Source organism: Cydia pomonella, chromosome 3 (genome assembly GCF_033807575.1).
Source record: "Cydia pomonella isolate Wapato2018A chromosome 3, ilCydPomo1, whole genome shotgun sequence".
Classification (NCBI taxonomy): domain Eukaryota; kingdom Metazoa; phylum Arthropoda; class Insecta; order Lepidoptera; family Tortricidae; genus Cydia; species Cydia pomonella.
In genome coordinates this window covers 33,206,815-33,227,039 of record NC_084705.1, presented here as the reverse complement: position 1 = coordinate 33,227,039, position 20,225 = coordinate 33,206,815, and the positions used below count along the sequence as shown (strand labels likewise).

At 37.9% G+C, this 20,225-nt stretch overlaps 1 protein-coding gene and 2 non-coding genes across 4 annotated transcripts in view; 2 read left to right on the top strand and 1 right to left on the bottom strand.

Moving 5' to 3' along the window:
* LOC133516595 (electron transfer flavoprotein beta subunit lysine methyltransferase-like) overlaps window positions 1-19,379 on the top strand; it is a 60,203-nt gene extending 40,824 nt beyond the window's left edge. For both annotated transcript variants that reach the window (XM_061849603.1, XM_061849605.1), the window contains exons 3-5: window positions 15,707-15,837; window positions 16,430-16,608; window positions 19,043-19,379. In XM_061849603.1, coding sequence (XP_061705587.1) covers window positions 15,707-15,837; window positions 16,430-16,608; window positions 19,043-19,192 — 460 coding nt within the window. In that variant the 3' untranslated portion in view covers window positions 19,193-19,379. The remainder of the gene's footprint in view (window positions 1-15,706; window positions 15,838-16,429; window positions 16,609-19,042) is intronic.
* On the top strand, window positions 14,678-14,796 carry LOC133516717 (5S ribosomal RNA). The gene has a single exon (XR_009799273.1). It is a non-coding gene; the product is annotated as a 5S ribosomal RNA (ribosomal RNA).
* Trnaa-ugc (transfer RNA alanine (anticodon UGC)) lies at window positions 15,862-15,933 on the bottom strand. The gene has a single exon. It is a non-coding gene; the product is annotated as a tRNA-Ala (tRNA).
* Window positions 19,380-20,225: the final 846 nt, after the last annotated feature.

Here is a 20,225-nt window from a genome sequence, read left to right as displayed (position 1 = left end):
ACTTTTATGACAAATTGCATGGTCGCCATCTTGGATTCCAAAATAGTCATGATTTTCGAAATCCGCACTCCCTAAAACCTATAAAATGACATCCATGACGATTTTTATGACGTAGTACATGGTCACCATCTTGGACTCCATCCATGACGACTTTTATGACAAATTGCATGGCCGCCATCTTGGATTCCAAAATACTCATGATTTTCGAAATCCGCATTCCCTAAAACCTATAAAACGACATCAATAAAGACTTTTATGACAAATTGCATGGCCGCCATCTTGGACTTCGAAATGGTCATCATTTTCGAAATCCGCACTCCTTAAAACGTATAAAACGATATCCATGACGACTTTTATGACAAATTGCATGGCCGCCATCTTGGATTCCAAAATAGTCATGATTTTCGAAATCCGCACTCCCTAAAACCTATAAAACGACATCCATGACGATTTTTATGACGTAGTACATGGTCACCATCATGGATTCCATCCATGGCGACTTTTATGACAAATTGCATGGCCGCCATCTTGGATTCCAAAATAGTCATGATTTTCAAAATCTGCACTCCCTAAAACTTATATACTTAACGACATCCATGACGATTTTTATGACATTGTACATGGTCACCATCTTGGACTCCAAAATGGTCATCTTTTTCGGAATCTGCACTCCCTAAAACGTATGAAACGACATCCATGACGACTTTTATGACAAATTGCATGGCCACCATCTTGGATTCCAAAATAGTCATGATTTTCGAAATCCGCACTCCCTATAACCTATAAAACGACATCCATGAAGACTTTTATGACAAATTGTATGGCCGCCATCTTGGACTCCAAAATGGTCATCATTTTCGAAATCCGCACTCCCTAAAACGTATAAAACGACATCCATGACGACTTTTATGAAAAATTGCATGGCCGCCATCTTGGATTCCAAAATAGTCATGATTTTCGAAATCTGCACTCCCTAAAACCTATATAACGACATCCATGACGATTTTTATGACATAGTACATGGCCGCCATCTTGGATTCCAAAATCGTCATCATTTTCGAAATCGGAACTCCCTAAAACCTAAAAATGATGATTTTTATGACAAAGTGTGTGGCCGCCATCTTACTAAAACCGGATACAAATAAGCATCTATATAGTAAGTCAACATTAACGAAAAGTACTTTTACGTCGGTAGTTACAATATAACTATCGAATCAATTACGTAATGCCCATCTCTGCCGCGGTGCCGCAGCGGTGGGGGAAAGGCGCGGGAGAGGGGTAAGGCTTACCCTAAACCGAAAGGTTACCGGTTAGTACACGCAAAACACAAACCGAATCAGCTCCTGTAAGCGGTAACCACTTGTTACGATTAGGTTAATCTGAATAATACGGGTTAATCATTATTGTTGGGTAACCGGTTGAACGGGTTACCCAAACGATTAGCTTATCATATGAAGGGGTTACCCATTCAAACGGGTAAGCCAAATGAACGGGTTTTCCGGTCCCTGTATTTACCTAGACGGGGCGTCACTTTAAACTGTTACATTTTACCCATCTTCGGATTCTGTGGAGGGCAAGAGGAAACAAACGGCTAAAAAAGGAGATATTTATCTCAGGGTTTTCGTGGATGGCACCGAAGTTCACAAATTGCTGGCATCTTTCTTTTTTACTCCAATTACGGCGTAATTACAGTGACAGAAAGATGCTCGCATTTTTCTAACTTCGGTGTTCGCGGTAGGCCCTCAGACGATAGTCTAACTGACATAACCGTTTTAGGCACTGTAGTTTTACCATAACAAGGTTTCATGTCAGAAGACTCAGAAGGGGCACACGAGCTCTTAGATTTTGTAGAACCCCCCCCCCTCAAGCTCCTCAGCTTGAGATTCACGGAGTTAGCTCGGGCTCGGACTGTATGTGGGGCATAACATAAATATGGAAATCATTGTGAAATCTTTACTGATAGCAAATATTGATAATAACTGTTTTATAGATATCAGTATGTCGGATGTCGGCTTATTTTTAAAATATTAGCAATGATAACTATATACACGAGACTGTGAAAGCACGTACAGATAACGATAACAAACAGGGACAAATCTTTTAAATTAAAGATGAGTCACACTGAATCGTATACTTAAAGAATTAAATTTCAGTACCATTTCGTACATTGTCATAGTGACAATCAACGTGGAAGTCACTATTAGGGACCTCATACTATTTGTCACTGTGAAAAGGTACGAAATGGTACTGACATTAAAGATAAGATAAAGATATTTTATTATTCAATTAGGCATATTACAATGTGCTTATGAACGTCAAATACATCTAGCTAATTTCCTTGGCCGTACCTAATCCTTCTTTCTACTCAGCCTAGACAGTCTAATCTATTTGTACTAGGAGGATGATATCAGAAGGTTTATTTTTTTTTACCTTGTGCATTGGGTTCTTTTATGCCCTATATTTTTTTTAATATTTTATAACGTAAGCACCACACGAATTCATTCCACCAACATTCTAACAAGCACACTTTAGTTTAGTTTATTTTAAGCCTAGCCAAGTAGCCAGTCCAATGAAAGTAATCTATAAAGGTAACATCTCGCTTTCATAACGTAGAAAAGTAGAAATTGGTAAGACTCACAGAAGACAATGAATGTAAAAACCCAACTCCAGGTGACATTACCCCGAAAATTAAAAAAGAACAATTGAAGTGAACGGGTCAACAGATCACTGATTTTACTAATCATTATCTACCTACTTAAACCAGGTAAAACCCAAATTCATTGTCGCTCGTCATTGCAAAAAAGTTGACCTCTATGAAAAAACTCAGACAAAATCTAAGCAAGACAATAGGATAGCACTGATATTGGGAAATACTAAATTAACATTTGACGTAGGTTGCTAAGTAAATATTATTTGGATTGTATATCGTTTTTACACAGGGAGAAATTGTTTAAAAAATTGTGTAGGACATAATCACTTTCTTTCGATGGCCTTTCACAGGACTGACGAGAAATGCATTTCTGAGGCTATCAGGCCAATCCGGACCAAGTGTCCAAAGAAGCCCAGAATTCTCTCACAGCAGATAGTGGAGAGGCGAGTTAGAATCTTGAGGTCTTGCAGAATAAATGAGTTCTTATAGTATCGTTTAGACAAACATTTGAACAACTATCACCCCCATTCCCAATTGACGTTGAAAGATAAAGGCCTAAACCAGCAGCAGCACGGTTAGCAACAGCTCAAAATCATTAATATTCATGTAGGAAAATGAGTTTCCAGTGCGAGTACTTCCCCGTTTACATGCAAAAGCAAATTGGCTGTATAGTCGACTCGAAAATATTAATCAGTTATGCACTGTCTGGAGTTGATGCACAACAACTGTGTCACCGTTATAATCGGGTCGCCGATTTTGGATCGAGAGACGTGGTACCTTGAATTTAACAATACCCTTTCTGTACAATATCTCACCTGCATCCGGAAGCTATAGACTCAGCAACATTTTACACGATATATTGGTATCCATTTTATTTCTGGATGTTGTAAGAAATCAGAAATCATAGCATTTATTCGTGATAAACTATGACATACAAAAGTATAACAACATAACAAAAGAAAGAAACATAGAATAAATAAATAGTTTACCACGAAATGGTTCCGCCTCATCATTAATGCTAACCCAAAAGTCGGCGCTGATCTTCCGGCGAGGCAATTTGTGGCTCACGAACGCAGCTGTACGACACGGCATAAACATTGTACAGTGTTCGCAATATATTAAATATATATGCAATATGCATCGCTTCGTCAATCAAATCTTTTCTGGGGCTTCTTTCTTCCACAACCATACAGAAGAACTTCAGATCATCTTATACTTATATTATTAATATAAGCAAGACAGATGGATTAGTTACGGCTAAAAGCAGGCATTTATTATCTAATTCTCAAGCTATTTGGACTAATTACTCGTAGCCGTCAGATTTTGCAAAAGCAATTGCCACCCGATCAGGATTATTAAGATTATAGAACGGGTAATCTTTTTTTTTTCTTTTTTTTTTAATATATAAATATTATAGGACATTATTACACAAATTGACTAAGTCCCACAGTAAGCTCAATAAGGCTTGTGTTGAGGGTACTTAGACAACGGTATATATAATATATACATATTTATAAATACTTAAATACATAGAAAACACCCATGACTCAGGAAAAAATATCCATGCTCATCACACGAATAAATGCCCTTACCAGGATTTGAACCCGGGACCATCGGCTTCATAGGCAGGGTCACTACCAACTACCAACTAGGCCAGAGCGGTCGTCATTAATGTAGAAGACATTAAAATACCACTAACTCACGCCAACTATACATTAAGCATACAATTTCTGAATGCCTACCGTGGTTTTAGCATAACCTGCCGGGTTTTTCCGACCAGTTTCCTCAATATCCTCCGTCTAAGATCTGCGTTACGCACTCTTTAGATTCCACTTGCGTACTTATGACGTCTATCGTTAACTAGGAAACATGTTACGTAGAATTTTTATTATGAATCTGATTAGGGATGAGGAAATTTTGGACTTGTTACTTAATGTTATCCTTGCCATATATCAACCCGTAAATAGGTAAAGTACCCATAACTTAAACTTCCTCTAATATGTTAAGCCACATAGTCCGTCTGAACTAACCTCAGACTTGAACAGATTTATTACATTGTCTCATGTCATTGATCAGTTCTTACTACTTAAATGGACTTGAGCACAGCATAACGACCGTCCATAATCACTTTATCCATGAATGAAAATACTTAGAAAATTCACATCTCATGAGACCGCTTACTACTCAAATCAATCCAAACCCAATACTATCCAACATAGAGTTGAAATTCAAATACCTCTCCGTGACCTTTCGATACAACATGATATAGTTATCGATTTAATCGAAATTGAACTCTATTAGTGTTGTATACGGTTAACATTCTAATGGAATTGTCTTGTGAGTCACCCTGGGGTTTCACAAATCACCTTATCTGTGAATTATTGATAACGGAATTGTTGAACCAATACCTTAACGAGGATTTCTTCGAATGGAACAAAATAAACAATTTCCAATATGTTTGTATTTGTATTGTTTTTCCGATAATTACTACTGATTAGAGATAACTACAATGGATGCGGATGTAGCCTGTCCTGTGTTAATCTGTATCTGTGATCAATGATCTAATAATATTAAGTAATTAAATTAGGTTATTTACTTCGAGCTTTGAGTTAGTAAGATTCAAGTAGCTTTTGCTCTTTTTACTTTTATGAAACAACTGGCTTATGAACAAGATTAAATGAAAACTCGTAAAAACAAAAGGTATTATAAGAACAGAGCCCCTAGTGTACATTTATTCGATAGCGTGACGTGACGTACGCGTTTGCGTTAAGTCTCATTTTGTATGGGATTTAGAAGCAGCGCGCCAAGCGGGACGTTTTGGAAACTCAAAATCCCTTACAAAATGAGACTTAACGCAAACGCGTACGTCACGTCACGCTATCGAATAAATTTACACTAGGGGTACAGACAACAGAAATACCATAAAAAATATCATAAACAGTGAAACGTAATCCTCAACATCTATGACACCAAAGGTAAATCTTAGGTAAGTTTAATCCATTTATTTTCCGCTTATTTATTTTGTATTTTAATTAAGTAAAATATTAATGTAAGGTGTACTACACGGTGTTCGGTAGACTTAAGTCTATTAAATTAGTCCGGTTATGTATGAAAAACAAAAATCTATGAAAAATTCTTAAGCATTACAAATCAAATATTTGATTTGCGCAACATCTCGATTAGATAACTAACCTTTTCAATGATAAGATACGAAATGCTAAACATTCAGTTCATATTCCACCTTATTACTATTATAATAAAGTTCTAAATCGTTTATGTATTGACGACTGTTCAACCTAAATTCCTTCCTATGAGTCATTGAAGGACTATCCAGACAAGGACAACCTACAATTTTCACGTATTAAAGAAAAGGATGGGGCTAAATAATCAGGACATAGTGGGACGGAGACAGAAATATGATTTCGCTATAAGTGCGTAAGAGAGGTTTGTGTATGTGTTGGTGAATGCAGGTGAAAGAGTGAAAGAAAGGGACAGTTAGTATGAGTCATCCTGAAATTCGGGAATATATTAGAGTGAGTCATATTAGGGATAGAAATTCCTGGAAAAGATGCGTAACTGAAAAACAAAATATTTGGAGATGTTTTATTGTTGGAGGACGCAAAAGGTCGGTTTCTTCAAACGTTTCGGATCAAAGAACAAAGTCGGGTTGATTTGTTGGATAGTTCCTTGGAAAAGGCGGCACCGTGCATGTGACATCCCGAAGTGGCAAGCGTCATGTAGGCTACGTAATGTATCACTGTATGCTTATTTGAAAAATTATTTGAAATCTATTTGGGCTTGTGCACAAATTACGCGAGGTTTTTTCGTCTACCCTTCTTATACCCCCCCCCCCCCCCCCAACGTGATCTCTCGTGAGTTTTTCGGGACCCCCCCCCCCCTCCCCCCTATCGAATTTTGCGTGATTTGTGCAGAAGCCCTTTGCAAAACAAGATATCTGATTTGTTTTTATTGTGTACCTTTATATAAAGTTATTTACATTGCATGGCATTGTGCAATATGTTTATTTGAAAATAATTACAGGATGTATGTCGGTGTTTTGACGAGTATGTTTGTATTGTGGTAAAATCCATGCAATAAATGGCTAGTTTACTTATACTGTCCAGCGAAAAATAAATCCAGTGTTGAAGTTTTCTGAATAGTAATGCAGTTATCTCTGTCAGCTATCAAATATCCCCCAAACAAATAGCGAAACTGATGTTTACGTCACTCTTGACATTCGGCTTTCAACAGTTTCAACTTGAATGCAATTGTGTTTCTCGATTAAATAAGAGTTCATGCAAGAAATATTAACTTCATATAAAAATAATAGACAATAATATGTACAGTGAAAAATTATTTACTATCCCTGAAACGTCAAATGATGACAACTGTCAGAATTCCACGGAACTAAAAATTATGGTTTAGCAGGTATTTTTTTTACATAAATCACTCATCTTCCCACTATGGCCGCTTATACCCTAATACATCCGTTAATATTTCAGATAACGGATTATTGGGGGCAAATTAAATGGGATGGGAAAAGCATCGACTATCGAGTTTATTGAATAGGAAATTTTGCCCCCAATAATCCGTTGTCTGCTAATGAAGTTTCACATGAGATTCTCTGAGATTTTAATGTTCTAGTAATGTAACGACTTTAGATTTAGATACATTTAACCTTTACTTGTTACGCATACATTTATAATGGCAGAAAACAACATACCTAGTTACTTAACAAGTGAATAATTTACATACAATATTACGAAAAAAACAATGTTGATTCCATCGAATACCTGATACCGAGCCGAATTACGAATTCCTCGAAATCAGGATAAGCTGTTGGCACGAGGCCAAGCTGTCACAACTATTAGCGAACAGTAGCGCAAGTTTCACAAATATGGTTTACTAGATTTTTAATAAATGGTTTCATTTTGATCTATTATAGTTTCGAGCTTCCCCATACATACATTTTTCTTGTGCACATTTAATATGGATTCTGCGGATCGGGACTTGAAAATATTAGAAAGAGGCAAAATGTAATATGTAGATGTTTGTGATGGCCTCGAGCAATGACCGGCTTAGGGGCGCGGCCCATCGAACTGTGTCAGCACTGACACATGCTATACAAACTGCTGTAGCTACACAGAACAAATGAATCTCGCTGGAAGATTTGCCCCTGCAGTTGTTACTCTACTGCGCTTGCACCCTACAAGTTCAAGGCCCCGGCCTCGAGCATTGCTGGCCACCGGAGGCTCGCAGGAACTATATTAAAACTGACTCATGCTGAACAGACGGCTGTAGCTACACAGGAGAAGTAAGATCCACAATTACTTGCACACTGGCTCCAATAGTATAATGATGCTGAAACGCTGGAAAATTTGCTCGGCAGTTGTTACACTACTGCATTTACTTACCTTACAAGTTCAAGGCCTCGGCCTCGAGCATTGGCCGCCGGGGGCGCGGCTCGCAGGGACTGTGTCAAACCTGACTCATGCTGAGCAAACAGCTGTAGCTACACAGGAGAAGTCTCCACAATTATCTGCACACTGTCGCTAATACTACATTGATGCTGAAGCGCGCTGGAAGATTTGCTCTGCAGTTGTTATTCTACTGCGTTTCCCACCTTACAAGTTCAAGGCCTCGACCTCGAGCATTGGCCGCCGGGGGCGACTCGCAAGAACTATATCAAACCTGCCTCACGCTGAACAGACAGCACTATCAACAGTAGGTAATAACTACATAGGAAAAGTGTTGATAATGATCTGCACATGATTAGACCGCCTATTGATGTGGATGTGGACCTATCTACAATTTTGTTTTGGTAAGCATTAACCAAGACCACGAGATCACAACCCAAAGGCGCTCTTCTACTCGTAAAATAACACCGAGTCCGGCAGCGCAGCATTGTGTAGCATCCTATGATTCCTATGCTATATTAAATATGATAAAACGGGTCACTCACGTATTTAAGTCGAACACGCTCGACATGTTTCACTCCCTAGCGTTTTCGACTTAACATACATGAGTGACCCGTTTAAACATATTTAATATGGCTGTGTCTCACGGAAGTATTGTTATTTCCTATACTATTTTATACCACAAACTACAGCAGCCCTGTTGGAATCTGAAAACTCAATATTATACAGGAGTGACATATGTTCTATTCTAGTATTTAAATAAGAGATCTTTTTGTCGCTTCATTTACACAAATATCCAAATAAGTTGCATCTAAATATCACAACATATCACAACCCCATTGCAACATCTAGCATCACCCTGAAATTGCGCCTCGTGGTGTAAAGTTGAAGGTTGCAAAGACCATTGACCGCGAGTAAAGGTGACCTTGGGATTATGTCACCTTCCGACTCACAGCTGGGTAACGACGCCAGGTACCTCATGGTTGCCTTATTAACCAACAGTGAGTCAAATGAAGTGCTTAAGCTTCTGTTCGACTAGCTCTGGTTTAGCGCCCAATAAATGAAATACTTAGATAAAATTGGTGCATATATGACTAATAGGATAATCGGAATTCATTTTCCATTGATTTTTCACTTGTTCACACAATGACGGCTGGCAGCGACAACTATAAGGTCCATGTTGATTGAAGTCAGGGCAACGGCCTAGACCTAATATGTACAGGTATTTATTTATTATGATAATCAAATTATATTATCGATTAGAAAAATCTATCCGCAAAGAAAGGACTCGCTTAATTTCAATATAATTATTCACGTTTACCTTTGCTGGTCGGGTAACTGCTTTTACCACCCCTGCACCTTAAGATTTCGACCTGTACTGAAAAGTTGAAGGTTGCGAGCATTGACCGAACAAAGTGTTAGTCAGGTTAGCAGGGATTATGCTAACTTTCGACTGAGCTGACTAAATGTGGCCGATACCTGGTTGCTCCGGCAACCGGCTGTAAGTCATTAAGGCTCAATGCACACTTTCGCTGAACTACCTAGCTACTTGCATATATGAAGTGCTCTTCATTATTTAAACACGTTATCAAAACAAGAGATTAGCTAGTCGCTCTGTGAGCTGTAGACCTCGCGAACCCTCATTGCCCCACTGCCGTAAAAAAATTAGGTGACAAATTAACCCTGTCATCGAACTTGCTCGCAAAATTTCGACAATCGGTTAAAAATGCGACCTGTACAGAAGAACGTCCGGATTCCGGACATACGAAAGCATTTTTACCCAAGCTGTATCGGAGACCTTCACCGTACATAATAGGTACAGTTCTTTAATCTTTGTGTGTTTATTTACTGGTATATAGCTCCCTTTAGGCTTTAGGGACAGAAAACCAAACACGTCTACTTACAAAACAATTTTTCCGATCTACACTTAGGAGCAAAACTGTCCCAATAGTAGCATATTAGTAGAATGTGGAGAAGTTGATGTCGATCAAGGGGAGGGGCACATGGTTAATACATAACAGTACTCCTTGAAATTTTATAAAAATCGGCCTAACATATGAATGATGTACTTGGAATTTACGGTTATTTTGTAATTTCGAATCGAAAAGTAGGAAAAAACACATTTTTATCTTTTTCAATATTTCTAGTTCCTCCGATGAAAATTCCAAATAGGGAACCATACATAATTAAGAAATTTAGCCTCTCTAAAATGAGGTATCAACTGTTTAAATCGTGAACATAGTTTTCTAGTTATGGCAGAATAACAGTCGTCTTTAATATTGAACTAACAGACACTTTATTAAACAAGACTTTGTATAACGTTAATGAATTTAATGAAGTGTAAATGTTACAAATTATGACATGCATGCACTTTAGTTTAAAAATGCCTGACTAGTCGCACTTATTAGTAGTATAGATATTATGTACATGATGTATATTTTAAATGTACCTATTATCATGTGTGATGAATAAACTATTATCTATCTACTTATCTATCTTTCTATGGCTGTTTTTAATGGTACACTTTTGCACCGAACTATAAGTCACCTAAAAGTAACTTCAAAAATATGCCCCATTTGGAGTTTCCATAGGAGAAATTAGAAATATTGGAAAAAATAAAAATGTGTTGTTTTCTACTTTTCGATTCGAAATTACAAAATTACCGTAAATGCCAAGTACATCATATGTTAGGCGGATTTGTAGCAAATTTCAAGGAGTACTGTTATGTATTAACCATGTGCCCCTCCCCTTGATCGACATCAACTTCTCCACATTCTACTAATATGCTACTATTAGGACTGTTTTGCTCCTAATTGTATCTACTAGGCATTTACTTCAAAATAAGGTGATCAAAAGAGTGATGTAGATATCTACAATCAGCAACTACCAGCATTATAGCAGCAGCACCTGCTTATAAGACCACAGAGTAAAAGATAATCTTTCTCTATTGTTTCGAACCGCGCCTCTCGTCTGACCTTCACGAGCCTTCTCAATGGCAAGTTCATGGTCGCGTGCATCAAGGCCGCGACCTTCGGAGAATTGTGTCATCGGCTGACTAAGGTAGGTAGCCATGTCAAGAGGTTGACAAATTAGTAGATTATGATATTTATGATCGATGAAATTCACGACTATAAAACCGAGCACGCACGTGTACTTCAAAAACTGGCTTAATAAAATAAGAGAAAATAAATTTAAATAAAATTGAATTATAATATTTAATTTTATTTAAATTTATTTTCTTCTGGTTTAAATTCTAATATTTAAATTATTTATTTTAATAAAAGTACAATTTTGTGGCCAATAACTTAGCATCTACAGATTGTTAGCTAAGATATTGTTTAGCTAAGTAAGGTATTTGGTAAAAAAAATCACTGTTTTTTCACAAATCGAAAGTTGGGTCGACAAGCTGGGAAGGTTTACTGAGCGTTAGCGACTCCGTTTCAGCTTGGGAAAAAACGCTTTCGTACTCGTATGTCCGGATGTTCTCCTCTGCTGGTCAGTACCCCTAGTGTAAATATTTTCGACAGCGAAACGTGACGTACGCGTTTGCGTTAAGTGTCATTTTGTATGAGATTTTTGACTTTCCAAAACGTCCCGCTTGGCGCGCTGTTCAAAAACCCATACAAAATGAGACTTAACGCAAACGCGTACGTCACGTTTCGCTATCGACTAAATTTACACTAGGGGTACAGTTCTCAACCGATTCTCGTGAAATTTTGTAAGGAGGTTCGGTACCTAGTTATATATAATTTTTTATCGTTTCATTTGCGTTATGTTCAAAATGGCGGAAATTGGCCTATGAGACTTAAGCGCTAGTAGGGTCTATGGCACTTCTGGGAGTTCGGTGTGATAGAGATTAAACGAAGTGAGTTTAAAAAAAATTAAGCATCTACAGGTCACAGAGCCACTAGTTATGTTTGTTCGGTGCGTTCGGTAAAACTTTCTTAAATATACCTCCTTCCTTAGTCTCCATAATAATATAATGTGATTGTGTGTGTCGTCCTGAAATAGCACTAGCCAAATAACACTAGACCCTACTCGTAGTGTTGTGTTCCTGCCGGTGAGTAAGGTTGCCAGAGCTCAACGGGGGGGGGGGGGGGGGGGGGGGGGGGGGGGGTTTAGGGTCGGCAACGCGCATGTAACTCCTCTGGAGTTGCAGGCGTACATAGGCTACGGAGACTGCTTACTATCAGGCGGGCCGTATGTTTGTTTGCCACCGACGTAGGATAAAATATATATATATTAAGTACGCCTGAGAAGGTAGAATTTGGTGAAACCACTAGAATATCAATTTTATCTTAATTATGTAACCCATTCTCCACATGCATTAATAAATTATTTCAATTTATTTCAACGGATTTATGTAAAAGGGCCTTTCAAATCCTCACACATCAATTTTCAATATAATCATTAAAAAAAAAGTTCAGATGGTGGATACTTTTATCAAAATAATTTGGCTACGAATTAATATTATATTTCGCATTCTTGGATAAGGTACCATTCGTATCCTCAGATATCAATTTTTAACATAATCATACCAAGTATAATAAAAAATTTAAAGATAAATTATGTAATTTATGTACATAACCCTGAACCTACTTCTGCTCGTATATTTTTTCCCTCACTTCTTGCACTTTTATAACGAGCTTGAGCTATCTATTAGTACAATAGGTTGAGTTGATGCAAATTTCCAAGTGAATTCTCTAATTAAGTTTCACGGAATTAGCACTCGGGCATACCTAACATTGCCGGTTGGTTCTGAGAAAGCTTCAGTTCAGAGAAAATCTGAATATAGGTCGGTGGGCGGGCGGGAGACAGCTGAAGTAGGCCTTCGTTTCAACCTAGTGTTAGGTTATCAAAATTCAGGGAAATTCAGAGGCACATTTTGAAACTCGACCTAGTTGTGATAGGTTTCGATACGGAGAAATTCACCGAGCATGTTTTTATAAAATAGGTAGTAGTTTTATATGATGATTGAATTTGTTAGGGCCGACTGGTACCATGCAAAAAATTGTCTGGCTTAAGTGGTCCAAAAAACTGTCTATATCCAACTCTTAATAATGGTATACCGAAGTCCAATAGAATAAGTTTTTGGCAAAAAAAAACATTTAAGGCACAAGCTTTTGTCGCTGTACTTTTTTTACCACAAGCCCATCCCGGGTACGTCCTTAAACTACGTCCAAAAGAGAGCTGTGTGGTAGGGCACAGCCAGTGGATGTCATTCCAGATCTAGAGCAGAGCCCAACTGGGGAAGTACCTCCACCTTACAGAAAACAGCTGCCAAATAACACTAGACCCTACTCGTAGTGTTGTGTTCCTGCCGGTGAGTAAGGTTGCCAGAGCTCAACGAGGGGGGGGTTAGGGGTCGGCAACGCGCATGTAACTCCTCTGGAGTTGCACGCGTATATACGCACGCGCGCGCACGCTACGGAGACTGCTTACCATCAGGCGGGCCGTATGCTTGTTTGCCACCGACGTAGTATAAAAAAAAAGCAACTAATACTCGAGACAATTCTAAAAACCCCAAACACAGATCACTCAAGGAGAGGCTTAAAAATTGTGGTTTTCCGATACTTGGTTACGAGTCGACTTACTACTTCCATTAGTCTACTTAGTACTTCTACTTTTTTAATTTCCTTCACTTTTCTAATTCGAATTTATATCTATTTATATTACATACTGAATATTTATTTATTTTTATTTATGTTATATTTATATATGTATGCATTCTTTTATTGTTATATTTCTATTTATGTATATTTGTATCAATGTTAATTAAAAACTTGCATTTCATTAATTTCAGTCTCACTTTTGTTTTTGTCATTCATTCATCATTACTTCTGTTCTACTCATGTCCGCAAAGGTTAACTGGAAGAGATCCCATACAGGGATAAGTTCGCCTTTGTTGTATTTGATTTACTTTGTCTGTTTCTCGTGTTTTTATAATTTTATGTACAATAAAGTATATACATACATACACAGTGGCGGCGCGTCACAAATATTCATAGGAAACCCGGAGCTAATTTTGCTTTCCTTTTCTCCATGAACCGATCGTGAAAGTACTCAACGGGCTGAAATTAGACAAGCCGGTGGGAATCGAGTTCTTTGAACGATCCGCCAGTGACATACATACAATTAGATTGCGTTGTTTCACTTGTTTCATCACAGAGTTCCTATGGCCAAGCCTCCATCACCAGATCAGCTCGATGGCACCATAATGTTGCATTGTCACCCGACTTATATATGTATGCAAATTTTCAGCTCAATCAGAAATCGGGAAGTGGGTCAAATTTAACTTTCAAGATTTGACCCACACTAACGAATCCACAAACTTACATCATATTATTAACTAACAAATATTTAAGTACCTATATAAATTGTTGATAAGGTCATGATTGTCGTCAAATAGTGCGTGATTACGAAGTATTGAAGGTAAATTACATTATTTTATTGTTTACATTATTTGCAATTTTTATTGGACTTCACTTTAGGAATAAATCCGACAGCTGAATGTAAAGTTTATTCACATGCAATGTTTTGCATAGTAGATAACTTATACGAAGAAATAATGACTCTCTGTGTTGTGTATAGAATTTTTGCTCTCTTTGTCGCCAACGTCCATACCACGTTGAATACACCGGTTCTCGTCCGATCACCGAAGTTAAGCAACGTCGGGCGAGGTCAGTACTTGGATGGGTGACCGCCTGGGAACACCTCGTGTCGTTGGCTTTTTTGTCAATTTTTATTCCTACTTTATTTTTTTCAATCCTAGAAACAAAATCTTTCGATTTTTCCACAAAATTTAGATTATACGACTTGAAATGAAACTGGGAGTTAAAATTAAAATATCTGCAATAAATGGCTATAAACGTTACATTACAAATGAAACCGTGTTAAGAATCTAGTGTTTCTACTGTTTCTAGGTAACCCGTAAAACTCATAAAAAGGCCTTGACGCTTTTATCAACTTCGTAGAACAATGTTTCAGTTTCAGACTCCTTCGGTGAATTTTGATAACCACCCCTAGTTGGTCTCTTAAAAACTCGAAACTGATTGAAAAATTAATGAAGTTACAGTTCGTAGAGTGGCTAGTTATATTGGTAATTGGAATGTTGTGTTGGTGCTAAATAAATTAGGTACATCCCGATTTTTACGTAGATTTTTGTATAAATTTGTTATAATTAGCACGTTCCAATTTTAATAGAGATGAAATTGCGCCGACCAACGACCATATATTAATAATAATAAAAAAAGTTTTTTTTTCAATTGAATACTAGTTATATAACGATTTAAGATTTAAATTAATCCCAAAAATCATCCTAAGGTCCAACGACCACCTGACGCTTGTTATGGCTGACATCTATTGTGGAATAGTCGAAACTTCTACAGCGCCATCTGTTGTTAAATAGAAATCGCCCTAAGAATACGTTCTGCTTAGTAACTCGCCTAGTAGTAATATCAAACATCAATAGATGTCGCTACATTCAATGCAATTATAACCTATTGATCAATTTTCTATTTATTTTTATTTTATTCCTTAACCAATAGCCACAGGCCTCCGGAAATATTATTATAATTAAATAAATCTAGGTATTTATTTAATTATAAGGCCCGAATCGAAAAGCTTGTTTACTTTACAGATACATACTGGACAATCCTAAAATCGTCGAGAACAGAACAGTTTTGGACCTAGGATGTGGCTGTGGAGCTGGTGCCATTGCAGCAGCAAAAATGAAGGCAAAGAGTGTACTGGCCAATGACATCGATCAATGTAAGTAAAAAAGATTTCACTAGTTGGAGATGCCGGGGATCGAACCCGGGGCCTTTCACATGCAAAGCGAACGCTCTACCACTGAGCTACATCCCCTGATGAATATGAGTTCAAAATAGGTATTCGGTTTTGTAGTCATAAATTCTTCATACATACTTACTGCACGCTTATTCTTTTATTAACCGACTTCAATGTCATAGAAGGAGAAGGTTCTGTATTCAGCTGAGGCAATTTTTTTTGTAGGTGGCGTTGAGTTTAATATATGCATTATCACATTTGTTTAGAATTTAGATCATAGCGTGGGCATAGCATATTGGTACATATACTTAGGCTCAATTAAGGGCCGGTACAGACGGACTGCAACTCGACTGCAACTTGTATGGGAACAGCATGCCGACTGCACTCCAACTGCAACGTCGACGTGCAGTTCCCATACAAGTTGCAGTCGAGTTGCAGTCCGTCTGTACCGGCCCTTACACATTGATTATGTGCGACATGGACATTTGCTACATGCATTTAATAGATTGATTCATTCACCGTTGTTTAACCTTAAATTTAGACGTAAATAAAATATTTATTATAATTATTACAGACGCCCTAGAAGCCACTTCCATCAACGCCTCCCTCAACGGGGTTTCCGTAACAACCAGTGCCGCCAACCTCATCGGCGGCAAGCCTCACTGCGACATACTACTCGTCGGCGACATGTTCTATGACACGGAGTTCGCTGAGACACTGTTTGAATGGCTGATGACGCTTAAAGGCACCACCGTGAGTATTTTAAATACTAACCCCCTTATTCATAAACGTGTTAAAAGTTACGATGCCGCTAATCATCGTTTGTCCCTTTCCGACGTATTGGTATGATGGAAAGGGACAAACGATGATTAGCGGTATCGTAACTTAGTACACCTTTATGAATAATGGGGTAAGTGTAGCCACCTTCAACGGGGTTTTCTTAACAACCAGTGCCGCCACCCTCGTCGGCGACAAGCCTCACAGCGACACGCTACTCGCCGGCGACATGTTCTACGAAACATTGTTTGATTGGCTGATGACGATTTAATGTACGGTCACGTCTGAAAAGATAGATACGGACAACGTGTCAAAAATATGTATACACCTTAATATATGGGTAGTAAAGTCATGTATACATATCTTTGGGACTATGTTCGTATCGATATTTTTAGACGTGACTGTAAGAGATACCTGTTAAAATTCAACTATTATTAGTAGTAGTTGTAGTAAACTCTATATTGTACAAAAATACATATTAAATACAAAAGCCTTGTTCATGATGCTAGTAACAGTCATTGTGAGTACTTTAATAATAAATCAGTACTATTCGAGTGTAGCCAACTGTCTGCGACACACTCATCGGTGTTAAGAGGAAAGAGGACGGCCGCTTCTCCATACACACGGAGTCAACATTTTCCTCACTGAATATTGGCATGATGTAAAATATTTTTACATAGATATATATTAACAATAGCTATGCCCCTAAGTTTGACTTTTTTAGATTTTTTGATAATTGTAAAAATTAGTAGCGAAAACAGTTTTCATACAAATAAATGCTCTTAATTCTTATAATAATAAAAATTTGAACAAATCAAACGTATGGTCATAGCTGTGGTTGATATACAACGAATTAGGAAAATGAGGACTATTTTTGTATAAAAAGGCGCGGGTCGTACACTTTCGTCTGAACGTGTTCTACGACACAGACTTCACTGAGACGCTCTTTGATTGGCTCTTTGACTCTTTGATTTGGTCTTTTTTTTTTTAATACTACGTCGGTGGCAAACAAGCATACGGCCCGCCTGATGGTAAGCAGTCTCCGTAGCCTATGTCTTGACGCTAAAAAGCACCACTGTGAGTATAGTAAAGTGTAGCCAACCATCAGCCATACGCCTCATTGTGGAAGGGTCGCAGTAAGTCTTCTAACTGCGAATGCACCCGTTCGTAGTAAACGTTCCATTTGTTCGCACGAAACGGTTTGCCTCCTCTTTTTTGTTACGGACGGCTAAAGCATGGAATGCGCTCCCGCCATCTGTATTCCCTGATAAATATGACCTCGGTCTCTTTAAAGCAAGAGTGAATAGGCTACTACTGAACCGGTGAGCTCCATCTTAGGCCCTGTCTTCACTTTCCATCAGGTGTGACTAGCTAGACCCAATTGCCGATCAGTTTTTTCATAAAAAAGATTTAAAAAAAAACAAATGTTATTGCATATGTGTATTCCCATTTGTCCCCGCCCCACATACCGAACCCCCGCATACATGAGGTGGGGACAGATAGGAATGATTTATATGAATGCACCTATTCCCATCTATGCCCAGCGGGACAAATATTTGCCACGCCTCATGCATTTGTCCCAGGAAAGCATTTCCCCCACTATAGTAAACACCCCTATAATGGAACAGGCACCAGTAATGGGATGGTATAGACAAATCCTGTAAGATAAGTAATTATCATTAGTTTTTAAACACTGGCAATATTTTACAATAAACAAAAGCCACAGAGCTGCTTAAGTTTGATGTTTTATTTATTTTTCTTTATTTTAAAATTAATGGCGCCATACATCCCATTACTGGAGCAAAAAAACATAGTTTTAATTTGTTAATAATATTGAAACCAATTGCAGTACCTATCTTTCATTAAATACATTGAAAACATTAAGGATGAATAGAACATTCAACTTTTAAGTCATAACTTGGTAGATGTTTTCTCTTAAATGTCCCATGATTAGTGCCGTTAACATACACACTGCTAACGATGACGATGTGGTCTTTCATGGCCTACACTACACATTTTTATTGTTTGAAAAAATAATAAGCAGTGATCGGAATTGGGTGAGCTAAAATATTATAGGATTCATTTTTTTTTTATAATTGCGGTAATCTGTTATCACTCTTCCTCTCCCATACGAACTCCATACAGTTGTTAACCAAAAGCTACAAAACCAACCGCAAAAAATACGTGCGCGAGAACCAGCAATAATACACTACTTCTTGCAAGGAATATGTATTATAATAGCTCACATAATTCCAATCACTGCTAATAAGATTAGTCTGGCTCCAACTTTTATATTAAGACAGCTTTGGTGAGATTCAATGATGTCCATGTACAGGTGATCATGGGCATATAATTTTGATAACTCGACCAGATTTTTATGTGGTTGGCTTCCCCTAAACACATGTTTCAGGTCCTAATAGGCGACCCGGGCCGGCCCGGCCTGGCGCGGCGCCGGCGCGGCGGGCTCGCGCGGCGCGCCGCCTACCGGCTGCTCCCGGGCACTTGTCTGGAGAACCGCGGGTTCGCGGACACCACGCTGTGGCAGCTCGATATTCAATAAAAATTTAATCTTCGTTACGCAACTGTTTTTTATTGCAGAAAGCAGTTTTTTTTTATACTACGTCGGTGGCAAAATAGCATACGGTCCGCCTGATGGTAAGCAGCCTCCGTAGCCTATGTACGCCTGCAACTCCAGAGGAGTTACATGCGCGTTGCCGACCCTAAACCCGCCCCCCCTCGTTGAGCTCTGGCAACCTTACTCACCGGCAGGAACACAACACTATATCTTTCTATTTCTTTCTTGGAAACTCGCTTTTTTGAATTCGTGTGTGTTAGATTATTATTTATAAATTGTATTATGTATGAAACTGACCTGTTTCTCTGACTTCCAATGTTGATAAATATTCATTATTTAAACACTTAACTTAATATCACGCGAAGTTTACACAATTTGTGATTTATGTGGGTACGATACGAAACCACGGTTGTTTAGAGAAACATGGATAGTGGTAACTTTGAGACGGTAGTTAACCTTCTAATAAGATTCGTAAACTATTTTAAAGTGATTATTAACATTACTTATTAGTAATTATGTATAACGGAGTTTATTGAAAAGATGTTGTGATCATTTTATTCTGCATTATTCGATAAATGAGAAGATACGTTTGTGACGTCACTTCTCGAACGACAAATGGCATGATTAACCAGTTGTGAGTGGCTGGTTAGCAGTGGATATAAAAGGGCCCGACCCATTTCATTTGTATCATTTCTCATTGTGATTCTTCGTTGCGCTGCAGCACTGAGTTAATCGTCGCCACAGGAATATTGAAAGTTAAGTAAATACTATGTTGATCATTATTTTAATGTTTTTGTACTTACTTGATTAATTTGATGAATTAATTATTAAATAATATATTGGTGAATTATAAAGTATTAGTGATTGTATTTATTATAGTTGTTGACGATAAGGTGAATAAATAAGACTATTAACTTTAATAAAAAGGTTTTATTTTCAATTATATCTGTTAATTATTTTATTTATCATACTAGAAACCCAAATAGCATCTAGTGATTGATTTAGCAGTTTCAAATCA